Source organism: Aptenodytes patagonicus, chromosome 7, assembly GCF_965638725.1.
Source record: "Aptenodytes patagonicus chromosome 7, bAptPat1.pri.cur, whole genome shotgun sequence".
Lineage (NCBI taxonomy): Eukaryota > Metazoa > Chordata > Aves > Sphenisciformes > Spheniscidae > Aptenodytes > Aptenodytes patagonicus.
This window is the reverse complement of record NC_134955.1, coordinates 20,708,119-20,728,174: the sequence shown is the minus strand read 5'-3', so window position 1 is coordinate 20,728,174 and position 20,056 is coordinate 20,708,119. Positions and strand designations below refer to the sequence as shown.

The following is a 20,056-nucleotide window of genomic DNA, read 5'->3' as shown; positions in this document are numbered from 1 at the left end:
GCCTGCATGTCCAGTAGCTGATGGTGTTTGTTTCCTGCCTGTCAGAGGACTGTGCTGCCTTCCAGCACGGTGGGCTTGGGAGTGACTATACTCTGAGCTAGCCCCCTGCTCTCTCTGGGCTTCTCCATGTTTCCCTCTGTGCCCTCCATGAAGCAGGGTTGAAATGTTCACCAGCCTGGCTGGAGAGGATTTTCAACCCTGTTGTGCTTGCTTTGTACTGTACTTGAAGAGGACCATGCAAGGGCTGGAGAAATGGTGATTTGGTCAGCATTACTTATTCGGAGCTGGGAATGGACAAGCTTCCTAATTCCAGGGCCTTTGCAAAAGCTCAGAGATCTCCTACTCAAAGGAGCAGTGTGAGCAGGTGACTCCTGTCCACCTTGCTCTCCATGAGGCAAACCCTGCTGTTAGCTGGATTCCAAACTGGCCACCACTTTCCCATTGAATCCTCTGCACTTTTGCACTTCCGTTGCCCAGCTCTAATACTTGGCCTCTTTCTTTCTGCTAAGTGTTCCTGGGACTTGAGGTGAAAGTCAGGATGTGCCTTCAAGAATCTGGGAGTTGAGGGAGCCCATGTATGTGTATTTGCCTTGGGCTGTCTTCCTTGTCAAGGAGGTATAAGGCACCAGAGAGAGCAAGAGCTGGTGAAAAGGAGGGGTAGAGGAAATGACTCCATGTAGAAGGCCCTAAATAAGCCTGTGTCCTTGGAAAAGGCAGAATGTGTCCTGGAATTGATAGGGTCTGGCACAGTAAAAAAATCCCTTCCAAGGAGCACATAGAAGGCAGGGAATTGGTGGGCCTGGGAGTGTAGAAAAGGTGCTGGAGATTGTTGTAGCTCTGCCTGTTGTAGCTACAAAGGTGGGAAGAAGGGAGGAGAGAGTTGGGCATTTGTGATACAATAGCTGCTTGTGACAGGTCTGATCCTGTCCCTGGGGTTGCGCTGGTCTGCGGTACAGTGTGTCTGGGAGAGCTGCCCTCAGTGTTCCTGGAGAAAGGAACTCTCCCCATCTGAAAGGCTCAGAACAAGCCAAGCTCCATGCGATCCCAGCGGTGACGAGTCTGGGCGGGTGGTGTGCACTTTGTTCTTGGTGCTTGGCATGTGTCAGGTGTGGAAGCTGGTAGTTTTAGTAGAACCCAGGGCTTTGTGCCGCCCTTTGGTACTTGCCCAGACCTGAAACTGTGGTGCCTTCTGGTACAGGTAAAGTCCAAATCTACATTGATGGCTTCAGTCTGACAAGTCATCTGGAATCAGCAAGCTTAATGCAGTGTCTTCTGCAGCTGTTTCCTAGGCTTTTGGCTATGCTATGCCTGGAAGATTTCTTCTGAGAATGAACCTTTCTCTTCCTCTTCATACACTGCAGTTTGTTTGGATGGATACTGATTTTTGGAAGCCTTTTGGGTTAGGATTTAAAGGATTGAGTACCATTTCATCGTTGGAGGCTTTGGCAGTGGCTCTGAGCCACTCCTGTGGATTATCTAGTTTAGCATCCTGAGGTAGAGGAGGTGGCAGCTGAGGGTCTAAATGAATCGGGGAGCCCTTTACATATATTAATTACAAGAGCTGCTCTTGCCGGCTTCATTGAACGCTGCTGATTAAGGGCTGGGCCTGGCAAGAAAGTTATTCCAATGTATTCCAGAGGTAGGGTGTGGATTCAGGCTGCCATAGTTATGTCATGCATGGAGAAAGTTAGAGCCCCCTGTTTCAGAGTGGACTGTCAGCACAGGGGGAGTTACATTGGTTTATCTCGCCCAGTGTTTTTACGTAGTGAGATTGGTAAAACTTCTTTATGGGAAATTAACCATTTAACTACTAGCCATACTTCTGCACACAGAAGAGTTCATTCTGTGTGTGTGAGCTTCAGGTGAACATTGCTACATCTGTCTTGCTGCTCTCCTTGATTGTGCACTGCTCAGCCTCGCAGGAAGGGTCGAGCAGAGGCTCTTCCCTTGCAGGGGTCTGTGCAACCCTCTGTGAGCAGCTCCTGTCCTGCTCATGTGGCTGCTTTCAGAACCTGAATCATCTTGATGCCTGGGAGTTGTGGTTGGGGGACTGCTGCTGATGTCCATGGAAGAAAGGTAATGTCAGTCTCCAGATATTCTTGTGTCATGGCTCCCAAGGAATGCAGCCTGCCTTGTGGTCTGACTGAAGATGCTTCCCAAATAAGCTTCATCATCAAAATGAGATTCCTTCTAGAACAAAATGCCCGTGCCTCTTCTGAGGACTGCTTTGGAACAAAGCTGCTCGTTCTTGCTTCCTTGCTGGTAGCAGGCTCTGCTCATGCCATGACTAGTGGGGAAAAGTTCAGGGGTGTAAGGTGACACTTAACATGCCTTTATGAGATGGAAGGGCAAAGCAGACACAGCAAGCAATGTGCTCGCAGGTGCACGGGAAGTGCTTGGCATGGATTGGAGCAGTTGGCTAGCTGTGCGAGCTTGAGGGAGCTGGGCATGATGCAGGCTGAGGGCCAGTGGAGAACTGCAGAGCTATTCCTTTCATTCCGTGCCAGGGTGAGACAGTGCTCTAGCAGCCCATGGGAGTGTGCAGTGAGAAAGGACAAGGGAGGAGGAAGACAGGCTGCCCTTTTCTGCATGACAGAGATAGCCATATCTCTGATAACATCTCTGGTGAACACAAAACAATAGCTGCCTGCAAGCATGCAGGAGAGCATTTGGCAGGTGTTAGACTGAGAACCACCAAAAGCTGTGTGTGGGCCTTGCTTTGGTGTTGGTGAGCCAGCTGAGGGTAATGGCTAGTGTGTGATAAAGCTGAAGTGATGCTGGCATGGCAGCTGTTTCTTCAGGGTCTGGAAACAGAAATGGTGACTGCTCACTCCACTTTGTCTTCATCAATCTGTGGTGCAGGTGCCTGGCAAAGGTATCTACTGTCCTGTAGCACTGGTCTCTCTTCTTCCAAAGCATCTTACCTCTAGCGATACCTTCACTGTGAAGTGGAAACAGTGTGCTCTTTCTCTAGGTGTGTGGTGTCATCCTGCAAACCGACCCTGAGAAATGAGTATGGAGGGGGTGTGTGTAACATTGCGTGTGTGAGTAAGACTTGATCCTTCTGCACTAGTTCTTTTCAGAATAACAACCACTGGAGGCTTTGTGTTAGTGGTTTTCACTCGGATGAATAAAGCAAGAGTTCAATTAGATTCCACTTTTGCCTCTATGCAGGGCAGAGGAAGAAGGCAATTTTGCATTATTACAGCATGTTTTTTGGTTTGTTTCTCCCCTCCGCTAGCTTTTTCTTGCTAAGTACTTGCTTTTAAAAAAGTGACCCAAAACCCAGCATTACTCTGGCTCAGAGCAAGCAGTAGGGATCTGAGCTGCACCTTCTCTTACTCTGTGAATCCCCTTTTCTTGTCACCCCATGCAATTTGAGTTGCACTGTAGCATTGGCAGGGATTGATGGATAGATGAGGACAGGGCATGGTTTTCAGTACAGCTTGCCTGCGGTCCTGAGCAACTTTTCCTTTTCATGTGCTGTTATACCATTTAATTTCTCTCTAACGCAATGAACAGAAATGCAGCATTAAGCCTCGTATTAGGGAATTACAGTGGAGAAAGATTAGGCTAGTGGGGATTGCTGTTGTGGTTGTGACAGAGAATGCTGCTGGCTGCCTGCCTGAACTGAGCTGCCTCTTGGCCTTCCTATTGGTTGTTTTGCAGTAGCAGCTGTGCTGTTTTCTGATTTGTGTTGCAAGAGTAAATGCGCTAGTCCTTGCCACAGAAACAAAGCGGGCCTCAGCTTGCAGAACATCAGTCTCCTGGTGAGGCTTTGGTATGCCAACACTACATTAAGTCCAGTGCAAAGGTTTAGCTTAGAGACTTAATCAAGCCTGGCAGCTCTTGTGCCCTTTCTCCCAAAGCCTTTTTGTTTCTGTACAAACCAGAGCAACCTGCCTTAAGGTGAGATGAGGTATGAATTGCGCATCTGCACTTTGGCTTGCATGAGGGACCCACCCTGTAGGTACCAGTGGGTGGACAGGCAGGCAACAGTCACTGTGGGCTGCCTGGTGAGCTGCTCTGTGCGAGAGGAAAAAAACTGAGGCAACTTAAAAGCAGATCTTCTCATGCTCTCCACATTCAGGATGTGGCAATAGTTCTGGTTCATCTATTAAATGGTATCCAGAGCACACAAAGTAACCATCTCAAGGCTCAAAGGGGGAAAATGGCTCCTTTTGGTTTGGCGTTATTTGAATAGATAAAGTGACCAACAGCTTTTTGCTTTTTTCCCCAATTTTGCTTGAAATAGAAGAGTAAACATCTTGGGGACAATCATGTTAATAAGAGGGAGGCTTCTGGCTCTGAAGCAGTTGCAGGTGATCTGGATTTACTTAGCCCTCCTGCCGCAGGCTGCATCTTGGCACTGTTTGTGTCTAGACTTTGCAATGCTGAGTACTGAGAATCTGAGCCGGAAAGTGTTGTGGGCTGAGCCCTTCCTGCAGCATCTGCCTGTGGCTTGAGAGCTGGCCCTACTTGAAAAGCTGTCTCTTCCTCTTGGTGTTTCCACTGTCCCACCTGTAAGGTCAGAATAGATGTTGCTTACCATGGTCTGATAGGGATCCCTAGGAGTTATTCCGATAGGGTATGTATCAGTGCCCTTCACTCTTGAAGTGTGGGAAGAGAAAGGGGGGAGAAAGACCATTATTTACAGCAGGTGGCCAGGCTTTCTAAGAAATCTCCTTTGCAAAATCATTTGCTTGTTGAGCTTGGGTTAAATCCCTGCACAGAGCCCCTGATGGGAAGGGTTGCCTGCCACAGGGAACAAGCTGGTCAAGCAGTAGGGCTGTCTGCAGACTGAGTGGGTGTGTGTTGTGGGGGGAGTTGTGTTTGCTACCTGTGTATCACCAAAAAAAAAAAAAGGCTTCCTTCCTGTATCTCTTATCTGGAGCCAAGTCAGCTGAACTCTTTCTTATCTGATGGCAAAATAGTAGGAGAGAAGGATTGAATGAAAACCTCAAAATAAATATAAATAAAATAAATATACCTCAGAACAACGAAAATTAGGGAAATCCCAGAAGAACAGCTTGTTTTGGTACGTGGCGTTTCTCAATATTACTGGCTTACAGGAAGATGTGTACAGACATGAAAAGAATTGGTGCCTTTAGAGGCTCCACTGCTAGCTGCCATCCCCCAGCCTAAAATATTTTAAAATGGGCATTTTTTTCTTTGTGTTAAAGAGTGGGAGTTATCTATCCCTCACTTGCCAGAAGTTATATATCCTTTCCACACCCAGTGCTTTTAGGCATCTGTCTAGGATCTGTCTAGGATTTCACACTGAAACTAAAGAGCTGTTACCAGCTGTGGGGTACACCTATCACTTGAAAATGTGTTATAAGGGCAGATCATAAGACATTGCTCTCACTTTATTTCCCACGCGCATGAATTTGTCTTTGGGCCCCCCCCTTTGACATCCATCCGGCCTCGCTGATAGGCAGTCAGAGAACATCATGGGTCAGGTTCCCATTCAGCACAAGTTGGCCTTTGTTCAGCTTAGCTCAGCTGAAGGTCTGTCTGGTTCTTGCTCTCTTAGGACAATCAGTGGAAACCAGGTTGCTTCAGCGTGAGTGTGGGAAGAGGAACAGAAGTCCAGCCAAGCAGTGGGATCTTTCACAAACTGAGGTCCCTGCCCACAAGAATTGGGGTTGTCCTTGGATTACCAGCGTGTTGCTATGCACTGCTCCTTGGGGTGAACGAATGGGCACTTTCTGGCAGTCTGAGCTACCTGTGAGGAAACATCCAATAAAGTTCTGTTCATTATTTTCTAGATGTCAGCTTGCAAACTTTTTTTTCAGTGCCTCTTGTTTATAACTTCATGTTTTTGGGCTGGTGACAGGACTGTGTTATAATTAGGACTGTATCATCACCTGGGAGAGGCCAGGCAGCAAAAGCATGCGCATTGCTTACTCTCAGTATTCAGAGAAGGGGCAGGTGCAGGAGCTGTGTGTGCTGAGCTGGAGCAGCTTGGGGATTTGTGCCCAGGAAGAAGACAGGACAGCTCTCCCGAAACCCATGGTCATCATTAGAGACTGGCTTTTAGCTCTTCTGTGGATGAGGTACAGGAACAGCTGAAATAGCAAGGGACAGGCAATCAAGCTAAATTAACCTTGAGGGAGATCATGCTAGTAAATTCCTTCTGACTCATCCTATTCCTAAATTCAAGTCTGGACTGGGATCTACCAATGGGAAACATGAGAACTCCAGTGACGCTTGGCAACTATCTGAGTTGAAAGCGAAGTGTGAATATCGTAGCTGGGGACTCTTGCAGGGATCATCTGTGCTGAACATCACACAAACATCGCTCCAACACATAGCTAAGCAGAACTTAAGCAGCTCCAGAATGAGGTCCCTAGTTAATGGTACACAGGAGCTGGCTCCTGTCCTGAAAATGTTGCAGTCAAAATAGCTAGGTCATGCCATCCTAAACTAACAAGGCATTGAGCCCTCTAGGTGCTGGAGGAATGTCAAAAGCACCTGCGCTTCCTTCTGCTACCTGGCTTCATTTCAGGTAATGGGACTAGGGAGAGAGGAGTGGTGCCTCGCATGTGTAGGAAGGGGTCCATTTGAATTCTTACTGGTTCTGAATGAGAAGCAGGTTTAGCAGGGATCTGCACAGTTCCCTGCCTGCTCCATTAGTCCAGGCAAGGTACGGCATCTGCAGTCTGGGGTGTGATCTCTTTGTGCGTGCCTCCTACCAGCAGGGACAGGAGATGCTGTCCCTACATCCATCTGCTGTCTGCCATCCTCTGTTCTCCATCCTTGTTGGAGAGCCTTTCCTTTAAGCTTGCATCCTGCTTACTGCTGCACTAGCTAGGGAGTAGGAATTTCCCTGGCGCAGAGGGTGATCTTTGTGCTGACATGGAGTTCTTCCAGAGGGAGCTGCAGTGTCATGGGTGAACTGCAGTCGTAGGAGCTGCTGGGTGGAATGTCCAGAATGCCCTTCTCCCTCTTCAGCCTGCTCTGCTCCTATTTTTGTTTGTGTCTTGGGTTTTTTTTCCATTTGAAATACCTTATCAGTCAACTGTCCTTTTGCTGACTGGCAAATGGATATCAGTCTGGTCTAATGTCAACAGGTGAGCATCATGGTGCCCTTGGTGCAAAAGACCTGCTGCTGAAGATGCAGGTCTGAAGAGGCCCTTCTTACCCACTTGCCACCCCTCCTGCCTTGGGGTGTTTAACCTTTGTGATGGTCCTCATCCTTATGCATGGCACAGGCTTGAAGTAGCCTTTCTGTTTCATCTCAGAGCTCTTAGCTGCAGTTAAGGGTCTTCCCAGCTGCCCGGCTAACATCAGTTTTAGGTGATTGATCTTCAGCTTTTCTCCTTTTCCAGAGACAGGAGTAGCAGGCTGCTGTGGCTGGAGGTGTTTGTATACAGTTATAAATAGCATATGCTGCTTGAATGCTTTTCAGATTACAGAAGGGTAGTTTAGGGAAATGGGCCCTCTGAGTAAAAGGTGATGAAGCTTGTCACGGGCCTTAGTTCTTTTGAGCTCTCCTTGCGGTAGCTCTCTATCTTCTCTCTTCTTACTTCTCTTGGAAATGGGTGACTTGTATCTTGTTCTAGGCTTTTTAAAATATATTTATATATGGTGGCGAGCAGCCATGCCCAAGAATGCAAGGCAGTAGAGACTTAGATACTGGGTTATTTTGGAGTTGAGCATGACTGGTGGGGGTGAAAGCCAGTTTTTTAAGGGAATGATCTTGCTATGTCAATAAGCTAATGTGAAGCTGGCTTGATATAGCTTGAAAATGGAATGTGAACTAGCAGCTGCCTGCACATCTTTTTCCACAGGTAACAGTAACTTACCCCTTGTAACTGCTGCAGAAGGATCACAGGATGGAGCAGCTGGCCCCCCTTGTCTTGCAAGAGATACGTTGGGGTGTTTCAGGACACAACTTTCTGATGCTCCTTTGAGTCATCACAACTGAAGTTCAGATAAGGATGATGGCCCTGCAGAACTCAGGCTCATGTATAACACCCCCCACTGGGGCAGTGGAGGGTGCAGGGAAGAAGAGGGATATGGCTTTTCTAATGAAAATGGAATATTCCACATATTAATACAATTTTTAGAGGAATATTGGCTTAGTAAATCTGTACAGGGAGAAGTGTTGAATTAATTGGTTGGTGGGAGAAAAAATAAATGTTTTCCCAGCAATCAATACAAACTATTAGGGATTGTCTCTGCCCCTCAGTGTGTACCTCAGTAAGGGAAGAGGAAATTAATTTAGCTTTTTCACATGACCCTGTGTCCTGAATCACCAGATCCATCAAAAAACATGGGAAACTTTTCTGTGGACTGGAATTGGCACTGGACTAGTCCTAGTAATAATTGACAGCTTGTGACTGACCTCTGTAGGATTCTCCTCTCTTGACCACCTCTCATTCAGCTGCTCCCTCTGGCAGGCTGCGAGCAGAATTTGAGCTGATTTTCCTGGAATAGCACTTCTGGTAGTAACAGGATTAAAACGCTCTCACCTCTTTGCCTCCCAAATGTATTTCCAAGAGGGCTTGTCATCTGTCATGGATCTAGCTATGTAAACCTGGCTCCTTTGGCTGAACTCTCAGCTAGCCTTATTTCCAGGAAAGCTGGTGGTGCTGCAGATCACCCTGTGCCTGTCTTTTCCCACAGAGCCATTCTGCACTCAGCTTTGGTGCAAGTGAGCCAGCAAGTCCAACAGAATCACAGCTGCCCTTAAATTGAAATACTTCAGAAGGTCCTGTGTGTATGCATGTATGCACACATGTATAAAACAAATAAACAACCCCAAAAAACCCAAACACCCAGAAAGTATTCAAAGAATGAAGTTGCTAATTAGCAATAATTTTTATTTTGTCCTCTGTTCTTCTCTGTCCCCCTACCTCACTTGGCTGTGAAATGGTGACAGAGCAGGCAGCTGCAGCTGAAGTCTCCCCTCAGTCTTTCCTGGCATAGTTGGGACTTTGCTGTTTTGTTTTTCTTAAGCAACTTCCAGCTCATATTTTAGCTTGAACAGTCATAAGCTCAATATAATTGCAGTTGCTTTCAGTATTGCTATCAAATCTTTCTGCACACTGAGATGCCAAGTCTGAAAGCATCATTCTCTAAGCACCATCTCTTGAGTGACACCCCCCCACCCCAGCATGGTCTTTGCATGCAGGGTGTTTCCCCACAGCTGCATGCTCAACACCCACCCTCCTATTGGGTTCTTCAGCTAAGCCAGCAACTCCCTGCAATGCACTTAGTGCAGTGGAGTTTCCTGGGGTTGTGTGGCCAAGGTGCTCGGCTGGGATTCACTTGGTTTTTGGCTCTGTTGCAGATCCTCTGTGTGTCTTTCCTCCCCTTGTCAGATGTGAAGGCGTCTTAGGGAGTGTTATGAGTGCTAATGTCATGGTGCTGATAAAATGTAATTTCTGTGAGGCTGATTTCCTTCTTGTTGGGAAGGATGTTGACTTATGTGGCTACTATCTGGAACAGGCTGGGCTCAATGGCTTACTGCTAATTGAGTAAGTAAGATCAGAATTAGACTGCTAAATATTGCTCTAGGACAGAGCAAAAGACTGGAGTTATAGTGCTAAAAATTGCTTCAGAGGGGGGAACTTGGATTTTCTGCTAACTTGCTACCTTACAGTGCCTAAAATCCTGACCCCAGAGTCTCTGATCATGTTCAAGGGTCCAGTTCTGTGCATGCTTGAGCTACTGGTGTTGATGGGTTTCCTAAGCACAGAATCGTGTTCCCAGGCTGTGTTGATGGAAAACATGTTGCTGGCACATGTGTATTGCAAAAGAGTGGTATGTGTCAATATAGCATTGAGGGTGTTGTTGCTCTTATCTCCACTGTATTTATTAACCTGGGTCTATCTTGGGTTCTTTCATTCTGCTGCCTCCTTTCTGCAATTGCAAGACTGGGTGGCAGAGCAAAATGGAGGGATTTCTAGTTGGCTTTCATCTTTCTCCAGGAACTGAACTTCAGTTTGATTGGAGAGAAGTCTTGATTTGTGAAAGCATGTCTCTTTTCTCCTGGTTTCTTTAATTCTTCCCACATGTATATTCCTGATGCCCCTGGGAGTGCAGTGATTGCCTGATACTCAGAGAAACTGTTGTCTTGTATGTCACCATGGCTAGGAGATGCTTGTGAAAGCAGCAGTTAGTGTGTGCAAAGGGCAGCATGCTGGGTGCTGAGGGTTTGGCTTGGGTTGATGTTTTTGTTTTGTTTTCTCCCATCCCTCCTTTCCCACTGCAGAGCCCTGATGCTCTTGCCAGATCGGGCTCCTAGTGACTGTGAGATAATGGGCTTAGCAGATGCCTTCCCTTTTGTGCAGATGGGGATGTCTCCTCTCCTCCAAACCCAGCTGGGTCACTGTGTGAAAGGGAAAAGCAGCCTTTGTGAGTCCTGCTTGCCATCAGGGACTAGTTTAGTGCTGTGGAATCAGACACAGAAGGGACGGGACACCAAAGACACCGCAGGTGTCACTAGGTGGCACTAAGTCACTGATCCCTAATAGAGCACAGTGTTCGTCTTGCTCACCTGCGATGTGGCTGATATTCACAGCAGAGCTGGGATTGCTTAGCTGGAAAGCACTGACATTCCTGTTTACTGGCAATTTTGCTTACAGGCGGATGACTTTTTTTCATGTCAGGAAAAAAAGATGCTTACTAGAAAAGTTTTAGTGGAAGATGTTTTGAAATGGATTCAGCCATAAGCTCAAAGCTGTTAAAGCATCTTCCTTGTTTTCTTTGTTAGTCTGTGTTTTCACCAGCCCTGCATTGGCCAGTGAAACATGATCTACTGAAAAAGTGTGAGGCCTTAGCCAGATGCATGTCATCTTCCTTGACTTTATAAAACGTATGTAAGATGAGGGTAGCTCTTTGCAATGAGGGCCAAGACAGCAAACTTTCATGACTTCTATAACACTGCCCATAATAGCTTCTTGTCTTGAGTTATATATCAGCCAGTGGGGAAAAACTTCTGAGTAAAGCTGTGAATTAGGCTTTTCTGTGCCTTATTTTGTAAAGGAGAAGGCTGGTTTTGCTAGCATTTCATGATGCATTTTTCTTTCTCTTGTTGCAGGTGAGGCTGGTGGCAGCATTATTCGAGTGTCAAAAGAAGCCCGGAAGAGGTTCTTGGGCCCACTCCACCCATCTTTCAACTTGGTGAAGATCATTCGGACCTGCCTGTCCAAGACCGTGCCAGACAATGGGCATGAGGTTGCAGCGGGACGTTTGGGTATTTCCCTGACGCGGGTCTCTGATGGAGAAAATGTGATACTGTCAGACTTCAATTCCAAGGAGGAGCTGATCCAGGTGAATGGAAACTTATTGCAGAGGACTAGGCAGGAACTGCATGCAGTTTTGTTTTGCCTTGGTCTCCAAATGTCCTTAGTAATGGTGTATAATTGTCAGCACATGCCAGTGTGGTGTTCTGAGAAGAGTAATAGTTTCAGTGGGCTTTGATCTGCTTTTTACATTCTGGATCTCTTTCTTCCTCAGGCCTGTGTCTGCAGCACCTTTATCCCTGTCTACTGTGGGCTGATACCTCCAACCTTGCGTGGAGTGGTAAGTAAGACTCTAAGATGCTCCTTCATTAAATCATATACTAATGAATAAGAAGGCAGAAATGTTGGTACTCCGTTTTGGCAGTCTTATTGCCTGTCTGCTGGCAGCAAATATCCTGAAAGGGCATGAGAAATTCTCAAATAAACAACTTCTAACAGTGGATGTGCCTTCTTTCCACTGCTGCCTGCAGTTGGCTATAAATGTCCCAAAGACTAGAGGATTTAACATGATAGTAACATATAGCAATCTGGGCAAGTGCTGGCTGACTTATCATATAGTTCTCCTGGCTGCTTGGTACAATGCTGTCCATCACTGAGGCTCCAACCCTCTGCATGTGGAAAGAACTTGGGTCCAGGATAGAAATCATGAGTGTAGTCCCTCTCCCACGTGCCTGACACTTTCTGTGGGGTTTTAACTAGTGGTGCCGATACCAGATCTCTTTTCTATGGAGTTCTTCCTGTCCTTCCTCTGAGAATAATGTTCTTCTGCCTGGTAGAGCTTTCTTTAACATCCTGTCCAAGGCTGTCCAGAGCAATTTCTCCCTTCTGTGTTTGTGCATTAGAAACGAAAACATTTGAAAGCTGCACAGAGCTGGAGTGTCTCTGAATATTGCAGTCATGCTTAAGGGCCTCAGTTGAGCTTGGACTCCCCTTGTGCTACATAGGTTAATGCGCATATTAAAAGGCAGTTTGTTTGCAAACTAAATAGTCAAAAGGGAGAGGGAGAGCTGCTATTAATGTGTTTGCGCCCTGCTTTCCCATAAGTGACCTGACCAAGATGCTTCAGTCTGTCAGAGCATGGTATCAAATCTGCTCCCACTGCTACCTGTGTCCTAAAAGTGAGGTCAGTTTTGCTCCTGCATAATATACAACTTGGCTGGTTTTATCTTGTGCAAGCATGTTGGGCAGGGAAATGACCTAGAAGAAATGTCCAATGTCTAGCCCTTCAGAAAAGTGACAGAATCACTAATGGTTTGGTATTTGTTCAACAACTGCAGGCAGGGTTTTTGTCCCACAGCTGGTGGGAGCATAACAGTGGCTCTTGCCTGACACCTTTTTGGGGCTAGTTGAGGTCAGTGTGGATCAGGCAAAATCTCAAAATTCCAAAACTGCTTACAACATCAGGATTTCTGGAATGTGCAGCTGCCCTGGCACACTGAGGGATGACTTCTCATGTCAATATTCCTCATGGGGAAAGGTGGAGAGGGAATATATGAGATGAGGAAATTAATTCCTACCTCTTCCCCAGAAAACTGTGGCTCTTTGTGTCTCTGAAGGGGGACTGCTGAGGCGAGACGTTAAATAAGGTTGGGTGTGGGCCTGGGAAAAAGGCTTTGAAACGGGACTGCATGATTCCTAGCATGCCTGCGATAACTGTATTTGCCACAGGACAGACTGACAGGCCTGGCATGAGGACCAGTTTTCAAGGCAATATGATTGTGTGCAAGGTGTAAAATCCATATTCTGCCTTCCTCCTAATCTTTTTCCAGTGTTCACTTCTCTGAGCTCTGGTAGCCCCATGGAGTGGATGATGAAGATGGGTGGAGGGAGAAAAAAAAAAAATTCTCAAATACTGAGAAATGGAAGGTCAGTAACTGACCTGTTAACACATGCGCTAGCTGTCAACTGTCTGCGGCACATGGGTGAGATGAATCCCTAACAAGGGTCACAAAGCTAGTTGTCAGTGATTCAGATATCAATATATTGTCAGAGATGACTCACTATGTGAGTGAGGGGCCCTGTGAGGGGGAGGACATGATAAGGGAAGGGAACTGGCCACTCCAGAGTTGACCCCAGTCCATGAACCATCCCCAAAAGCTGCTGCTGCTCACACCTGCAGGCAGCTGGGGGCTCCAGCCCATGGCTCTGTACTGTTGGGGGCTTTGCAGGAGGTTGGAGAGTTGTTAGTCTTGGGTTGCTGGAGGTTCAGGCAAATCTAAAGAAGTGGTGGCTGATCTTAAGTAAGGAATGGTAATTGGCATTGCTTGGGGAATGGTGGACCAGAGAGTGGGGTCTGCATGTGTATTCCTAGATTTCCATGCAGTGAGAAGGCTTTGCCTGTCAGCCTTACTGTAGTTAAGCCTTCTTTCTAATGGCATCCGTTCACTCATGCTGCCACCCTCAGGGAAACATATGTTTCTGCATCCTCACCACGAAACTAGTGTTGTCTTAGCTAAGTGGCCAAAACACAACTCCATCTTTTTTAAACAAAGTCCATCTTTTTTAAACAAAGTGGGTGTCTGGGCACTGTGTTGCCTGCTTTGCTCTGTCCTCTTCCCACTCAGCCTGTCATGGTCTCATCCTTGCAGAGGGAGTCAACCGGGCATCTCCAGCTCTAGCTGTGCCTCGCCTTGGCTTTTAGTGGAGCAGCTTTGGGGAGATGACGACAATAACAGTTTGCTATGGTTGCTTTTGGCTTAGGGAAAACTGATGCCCGCTTTAAAAGGGGGTGAGGGTTCAATTGATTTTTGGTACCTCTGTTGTCTAGAAAGCATCCGGTAAGCAAGCTGAGTGTCCCTGTTTCCAACAGGGTGTACTTTTCCTTGAGTTTAATCTATCCCATCCTTCCACTTTCTTCACTGCCCAAACCCAGGTGGTGCAGGAGTTACTAACCATGTCTGTCTTGATACTGTTTGGTGAACAATATTTGACATGAGGATGAAATGCCGTGAGCTATGAGTTAGTGCTGCTGTAGCCTACAACTGTAATCACAAGCCATCTCCCTTGAACCTGTAGGCTGTAAGCAGAGGCAGCCCTGAGGTTTGGTTTGCCCCCATGAAACCTGCTGTGCAGTCCACCCTGACCCTGTTGCCTTGATGGGAACTGGATTCCTGTAGCTGAATTTGATTGCTTTCAGCCCAAGAGCCTATGAACTGTTCCCCAGGCTCAGAGGAGCTGCTTGAAGAGGTGTCTGCCTGTCTGCCATCCACAGCAAGAGAGAATGAAGTGCAAAGCAGCCGGCATTTTCCTAGGCATTGTGCAGCAAAAGACCAATGTCAGTGGTCAGTCTGCCTGTGAGACGAGGCAAAGCATGACACAGGATGGAGTACCTCCTCTTCTGATCAGCATTTCCATGCCTGGAAAGAGAGCAGAGCTGAAAGATGTTACAGCTGCTGCTTATGGGGCTGTGTAGCTCCTGATGATGATTTGCAGTTGAACCCATCCAAAGGGAAGGGTTCCAGGCAGCAAATGGTAGGATCAACCCTGATACAAAATCAGCAGGACTCTTCTGTAACTGAGGTTCACGAGAGCTTGAGTTGTTACTCTGTAAAGGTCTCAAACTTCCTGCTCTTTTGGCTCGACCGATGTCCCTTTCCTTTTATCTTCTGCATGTTGTTTGCTCTGCCAAAGGCCTGTGATCGGGATTGTCTTGCTCAGTTCCTTGTGCAATTATGGTACTTCAAAGAATTGAGTACATGCTACTGGGGTTGTCCTTCCTGCAAGGGTAACGCAAGTGTATTTATGGTACATATGTACAGAACACTCTCTGATAAGAATGCCTGTTAGGAGCAAAACTCAAGTCCCTTGTACACTGTTATCACACCACAGCAAGTAAATTCCAAAGGTGTATGCATGTGTTGGGATTGCTGCTCGATAAGCCTGCTAGCAACAAATCAGCTGGTTTTACTCTTAGTTTAACTCTTAGTTTACTCTTAGTCCACCACTGAGGACCTGTGTCTGAGCTTACTTCTTTTAAACACAAGTGAAAAATGACACAATGTCACAGTGTGACAGCTTAGATCGGTGCTAATTTGCACTGCAGGTGGTTGTTCATGTGTCATATTATTTAATTGGACAGCAGTCAAACCCCATAGGAGATGTAAGTCAGCAGTCACACAAGTGAATATGCCTTTCTCATTGAACACTTGTGACCAACACACTTGACCATAGGAAGAAATGCATGTAGCAAAAGGCTATTATAGACAACACAGCTGTGCTGTCGCTGGTTTTGATTCCTCCAGTGCTGGTGGATGTACTCCATTCTATTCTCAAGTTGTTGGCACAAATATGAACAGGGACACAGAGTAAAAAAGCCGCTTGATCAGTTACGAGAACAAAGAGTGCTTCATTTGTCTTGATTTCAGAGATATGTTGATGGAGGGATATCTGACAACTTGCCACAATATGAGCTGAAGAACACAATCACAGTGTCTCCATTCTCGGGAGAGAGTGATATCTGTCCACGGGACAGTTCCACAAACATGCATGAGCTGAGAGTCACCAACACTAGCATCCAGTTCAACCTTCGCAACCTCTACCGCCTCTCAAAGGCCCTGTTTCCTCCGGAGCCACAGGTGAGTTTCCTGGCAGCACCAGAACTTGGGGACAGTAGATAGGCACTGGCTATGCTGTGCACTTTAGCAGAAGAAGATTCCAGACACTGTCAGTTTTGTATCTCTTGTTTGTCTGTCTTTTAACCTTGACATTATCAACCCAGTGACTTGGCAAACCTTGACCATCTGCACAAGGTTGTATAGGTTGCTTGATTTTCTTTTGCTACTGGGAGATCTGGAATGTAGGTGGTAGCAGTTGCTTGGAAAGTATTCCCACGTGGCTCTCTCTAGAGTGGTGTTTGCCAGGAAATCAGGCTCACTTGTAAACAAGTATGTATCAGTATCAGCCATTGGAACAGATGTGCTCTTGAGTTTTTTAAGGTCAGGAGGGAGCTGCCAGCCTGAAGCCAGTGACTGTCTCCTAAAAAGCGCCAGCAGAGCAAACAACTCTGCATGCTTCTGAGCAAACACAGCCTCAGATAGCCCTGGCATTTGGGCATAATAAGCATGCATTCATGTGCTGAATTACTTGGACAAGTTTTTCCCTGCCCCCTCTCTAGTCTTAGCTGGCTTTATCTGCAAATGCAGTGGCCCTTCCTGGCATCCGCTGGGAAGTATTCTGGGCTGCTTGTCAGAGTGACTTGCTGAAGGCTGCCCACAGCAGCATCAGCTCTAGGTGGGGAAGTGAGGTGGCTGCAACTCTAAGCCTGTACTTAGGTAGGATTCCAGATGTCCCTTCCAATCTGACTTACCCTGTGATTCCCCTATCCAATGTATTCATGTTATACCTCCCATTCCTGCTCAAAACCTGGGAAGAGCTGGCAAGGGTAAGACTTGTCCTTGGGGTAGCTCAGGAGTCATGAGAATTCCTCTAAAGCCAGCATTGAGCTGGGTGTTTGCTAGGCTCAGCCAGACAATCTCCAAATGACTTGCTCTTGCCTTTCCCTGCCCACAGGTACTGCGGGATATGTGCAAGCAGGGCTATCGGGATGCACTGCACTTCCTGAAGAAGAATGGTAAGGCAACAGGTGTTTGTAGGGTGCACTGACTTGCCTCTTCTGTGCCAGGCTTGGTGGCTTGGCTTTGAGGATAGCCAATGGTGCATATGAAAGGTGGAAGGGCAGAATTGAGCTGTGCCTCAGGTATTGGAATATGGAATTTCCATTAATAAGTCTATTTTAGCGCTTCAGGCAGCAGAGGTGGAGTGGACACCTTTCCAGTGCAATGCAGAAGGACTCTAACCACCCTGATACCAGAGCAGTGGCTTTGGCACAGCTGAGTGTGGAAGCTACTTAGTGTGTGCTCAGTGCTACACCAACACAGTTGTTAGGCACCAGTGCCATTTGGACCTCCTGCAGATACCCTGCTCCTTTTTATGTGCAGCTAGGGTATATCTAATGTGGCACAGCAGTGCAGAGTGCAGGCATGCCCTCAGCAGCACCCAGCGCCTGGCAGTTTGACACTACTGTTTCACTCTCTTCTACGTGCAACCACTGGACTTTCTTGCCTCCAACTGTTGTAGCAGGTTGAGTGTGTGTTTGATGCCACCTAGTGTCAATTTATAACGGATAAAGCACACTTGTTGCTCTGTGATGCGTACCTTACTGGGATATGAGCAGTCATGCAGCTGTGTTTGTGGATTAAGCTGCAGGAGGGAAATCTTACCTGCAAGATTGGTGACTGGCAGATTACAGCAACAAAACACTGCCAAACAGCACCCTGCAATACTTAAAGGGGAAAAGTTAGAATTTCTGGTGGGGAAAGAGAGGATGATCTTAAAGCAGCAAGGTTTCTAACTCATTGTGGTAAGTGTTACAATGGATGTAAGCTAAAGGGACTCGGTATGATGTATGACTGTCTGAGGGGGGTTAGGGTCAAGTGAGGGCTAATGCTGTAAAGGCCAGGCAAGGCAGGGCAGCTAGTTTATATCATCCTTACACTATGACTTCTCTTCTCAGGTCTCCTTCATCGTCCAAGTCCTGCCCGTCCCCTCCTTGCCATAGAAGCCCCCCCAGAAGAGAAAAAAGAGGAAGAAACAGAAGCTGAGGACCAACTAGAGGATAATACTGCCCTTGCTGTTGTTGAAGAGCACATCTTCGAACACTTGCCTCCCAGACTGAACCAAGGTATGATCCAAAGGGATAGAGCCCAGGCAATCTTCCTGTGCTGCCTGGTCCACTTCAGAGGATTATTGGGATGTGGGTATTGCTTGTGGCTGGGCTTGGCCATACCTGGGGATTCAACTGGCACCCGCTGATGGTTAGATGGAGTTGGGGAATCTTAGATAAAGTTGTGGCGTACCCTGTGGAGGCTGAATTGGGAGAGGGTGACTCATCTGACAGTGTTCTGCATAGTAAGGAGAGGAGGGGATGTATCAGACTCACTTTGGGAGTCTGGTAAAGCTAAAAGCTGCTGGTCTCAGCTGTGCTTGGAGAATTACTACCCTGAGCAAGACTTCCTTAAGAAGTGGAAGGTGGACAGCATAGATGTCAGGCTGGGTAACTTCTGGGGTATGGCAAGGAAAGGAATAGTCCCACTGGGGGGATTCAGCCATGTTCTCTTCTGTCTTCAGCTCTTCTGGAGGCTTGTGCTGAAAGAAGAAGTTTCTTGACTGGTATCACCAACATGCTGCCTATACGTGTGGCCACAGCAATGATGGTCCCCTATATGCTGCCTCTGGAGTCTGCGGTTTCCTTCACTGTCAGGTAGGCCTTTGACTGGTTCCCTCAGTGGTTTTCTTCCCAGTGCAACCAAGTGTTTGATGTAGCTGGTGGAGCATGAATGGACAGAGTAGAATCCTCTCTAAGAGGAAGAAGTTCCTGCCACTTACCAGACATACGAAAAAAAAAATTTCCTACCTTCATGTGTTATTACAGCCAATAATTCCAGCTTGAAGGAAGATGACTGTGTGCTGGAACTTGCCCTAGAAAATGGTGATAAATTTTGGAGCCTGGAGAGAGACTTCTGAACTGGGAGTGCAGGGATGAAAGTAGGAACCACACAAGAGGTGGTTCCCCTCTGGAGCAAGGGATAGAGTAGTCCCAGCCATTTCCAGCTCTACACTTACACAGCTGAGAAAACAGGTCTGTCAGACTTGTTCTTAGTACAAAGTACCCTATGAAAAGTTTCTGGAAGGAGATAGTTTGTGATAGAAAAGCTTGGGGAAAACTACTTTTCAAATCTGAAAATGGATGAAAAATATGGAAAGTGCAGACACAAAATGTAAAGAATAAGTTCCTGGGCTGTTCTCATCCTTTACAGCTTCTCCCCCTTAATTCTATGAATGGTAGTATAAATCGCTCTTACTGCATTTGTCACTAAAAATAACGAGTAACCATTGATAGGAGGCAAAACTGGCATTATTTCCATCCTATCCTTTGTGTGGCCCAACTAATGGTCGTCTCCTGTCTCTTCCCAGGTTGCTGGAATGGCTCCCAGATATCCCTGAGGATATTAGATGGATGAGGGAGCAGATGACTGAAATCTGCAGCTATCTTGTGAAGAAAGCCAAGAAGAAACTGGGCAGCCATCTTTCAGCCAGGTATGGCTGCTTTCCTCCACAGCACTATTCTGGAGGAGCCCTCCATTTCCCCTTCCACCTTTGACTTCTGCAGACTCTACTCCATTGGCACGGAGTAAGTAAGGCTCCAGAAGGCTCCAATTGACCAGAAGGATTTACTGCCCAACTTAAAATGCAGATCTGGTCCATGGTCTCTTGGCTTCATTAACTGTTGGGATAGACTCAGCACATGGTCTCCTTCCTTCTTCCCGTTACAGGGCAGACCCTGTAATGAAGCTGTTACTATAGCAATAGGGCAGAAGATGTAGGTCTAATTAAAACAATATGCTAGCTTATTCCATGCTCCCTTCCTTGTCTGTATGGCATTTGCTGGCCCAGGGTCTCCTAAAAGTTCCTTGCAATGGGTACTTGCATTCAAATGACCTTTTCTGCCTCCAGGTCTAGGCCTGGTTTAGGGTGGGGGAGGCACTGGGGTGACCAGGAAACACCAGACAGTTTCCAAATGAGACAGAATGCTTTGGGTCTGTATGTGTGCCTGTGCTGCTGAACTGAACTCTCTGCAGTAGGCCATGGCTTGAGGCTGAGGGAAGACTGTTGCTTGGATGAGGTTAGGAAACTGTGTGTATTACAGTAGTAAGCAGAGGGTCCCAGCTGTGATTCAGATCCTAGTACAAGGGGGTGATTCTTACCCACAGGAGCTCACAGTCTGAATAATCAAGAGAGAT

At 46.9% G+C, this 20,056-nt stretch overlaps 1 protein-coding gene across 1 annotated transcript in view; it reads left to right on the top strand.

The window, feature by feature from the left end:
- Positions 1–20,056, top strand: part of PNPLA2 (patatin like domain 2, triacylglycerol lipase) — a 31,591-nt gene that overhangs the window by 5,898 nt on the left and 5,637 nt on the right. The window contains exons 2-8 of the mRNA XM_076344259.1: positions 11,054–11,286; positions 11,473–11,538; positions 15,623–15,832; positions 16,767–16,827; positions 17,770–17,937; positions 18,384–18,516; positions 19,230–19,352. Coding sequence (XP_076200374.1) covers positions 11,054–11,286; positions 11,473–11,538; positions 15,623–15,832; positions 16,767–16,827; positions 17,770–17,937; positions 18,384–18,516; positions 19,230–19,352 — 994 coding nt within the window. The remainder of the gene's footprint in view (positions 1–11,053; positions 11,287–11,472; positions 11,539–15,622; positions 15,833–16,766; positions 16,828–17,769; positions 17,938–18,383; positions 18,517–19,229; positions 19,353–20,056) is intronic.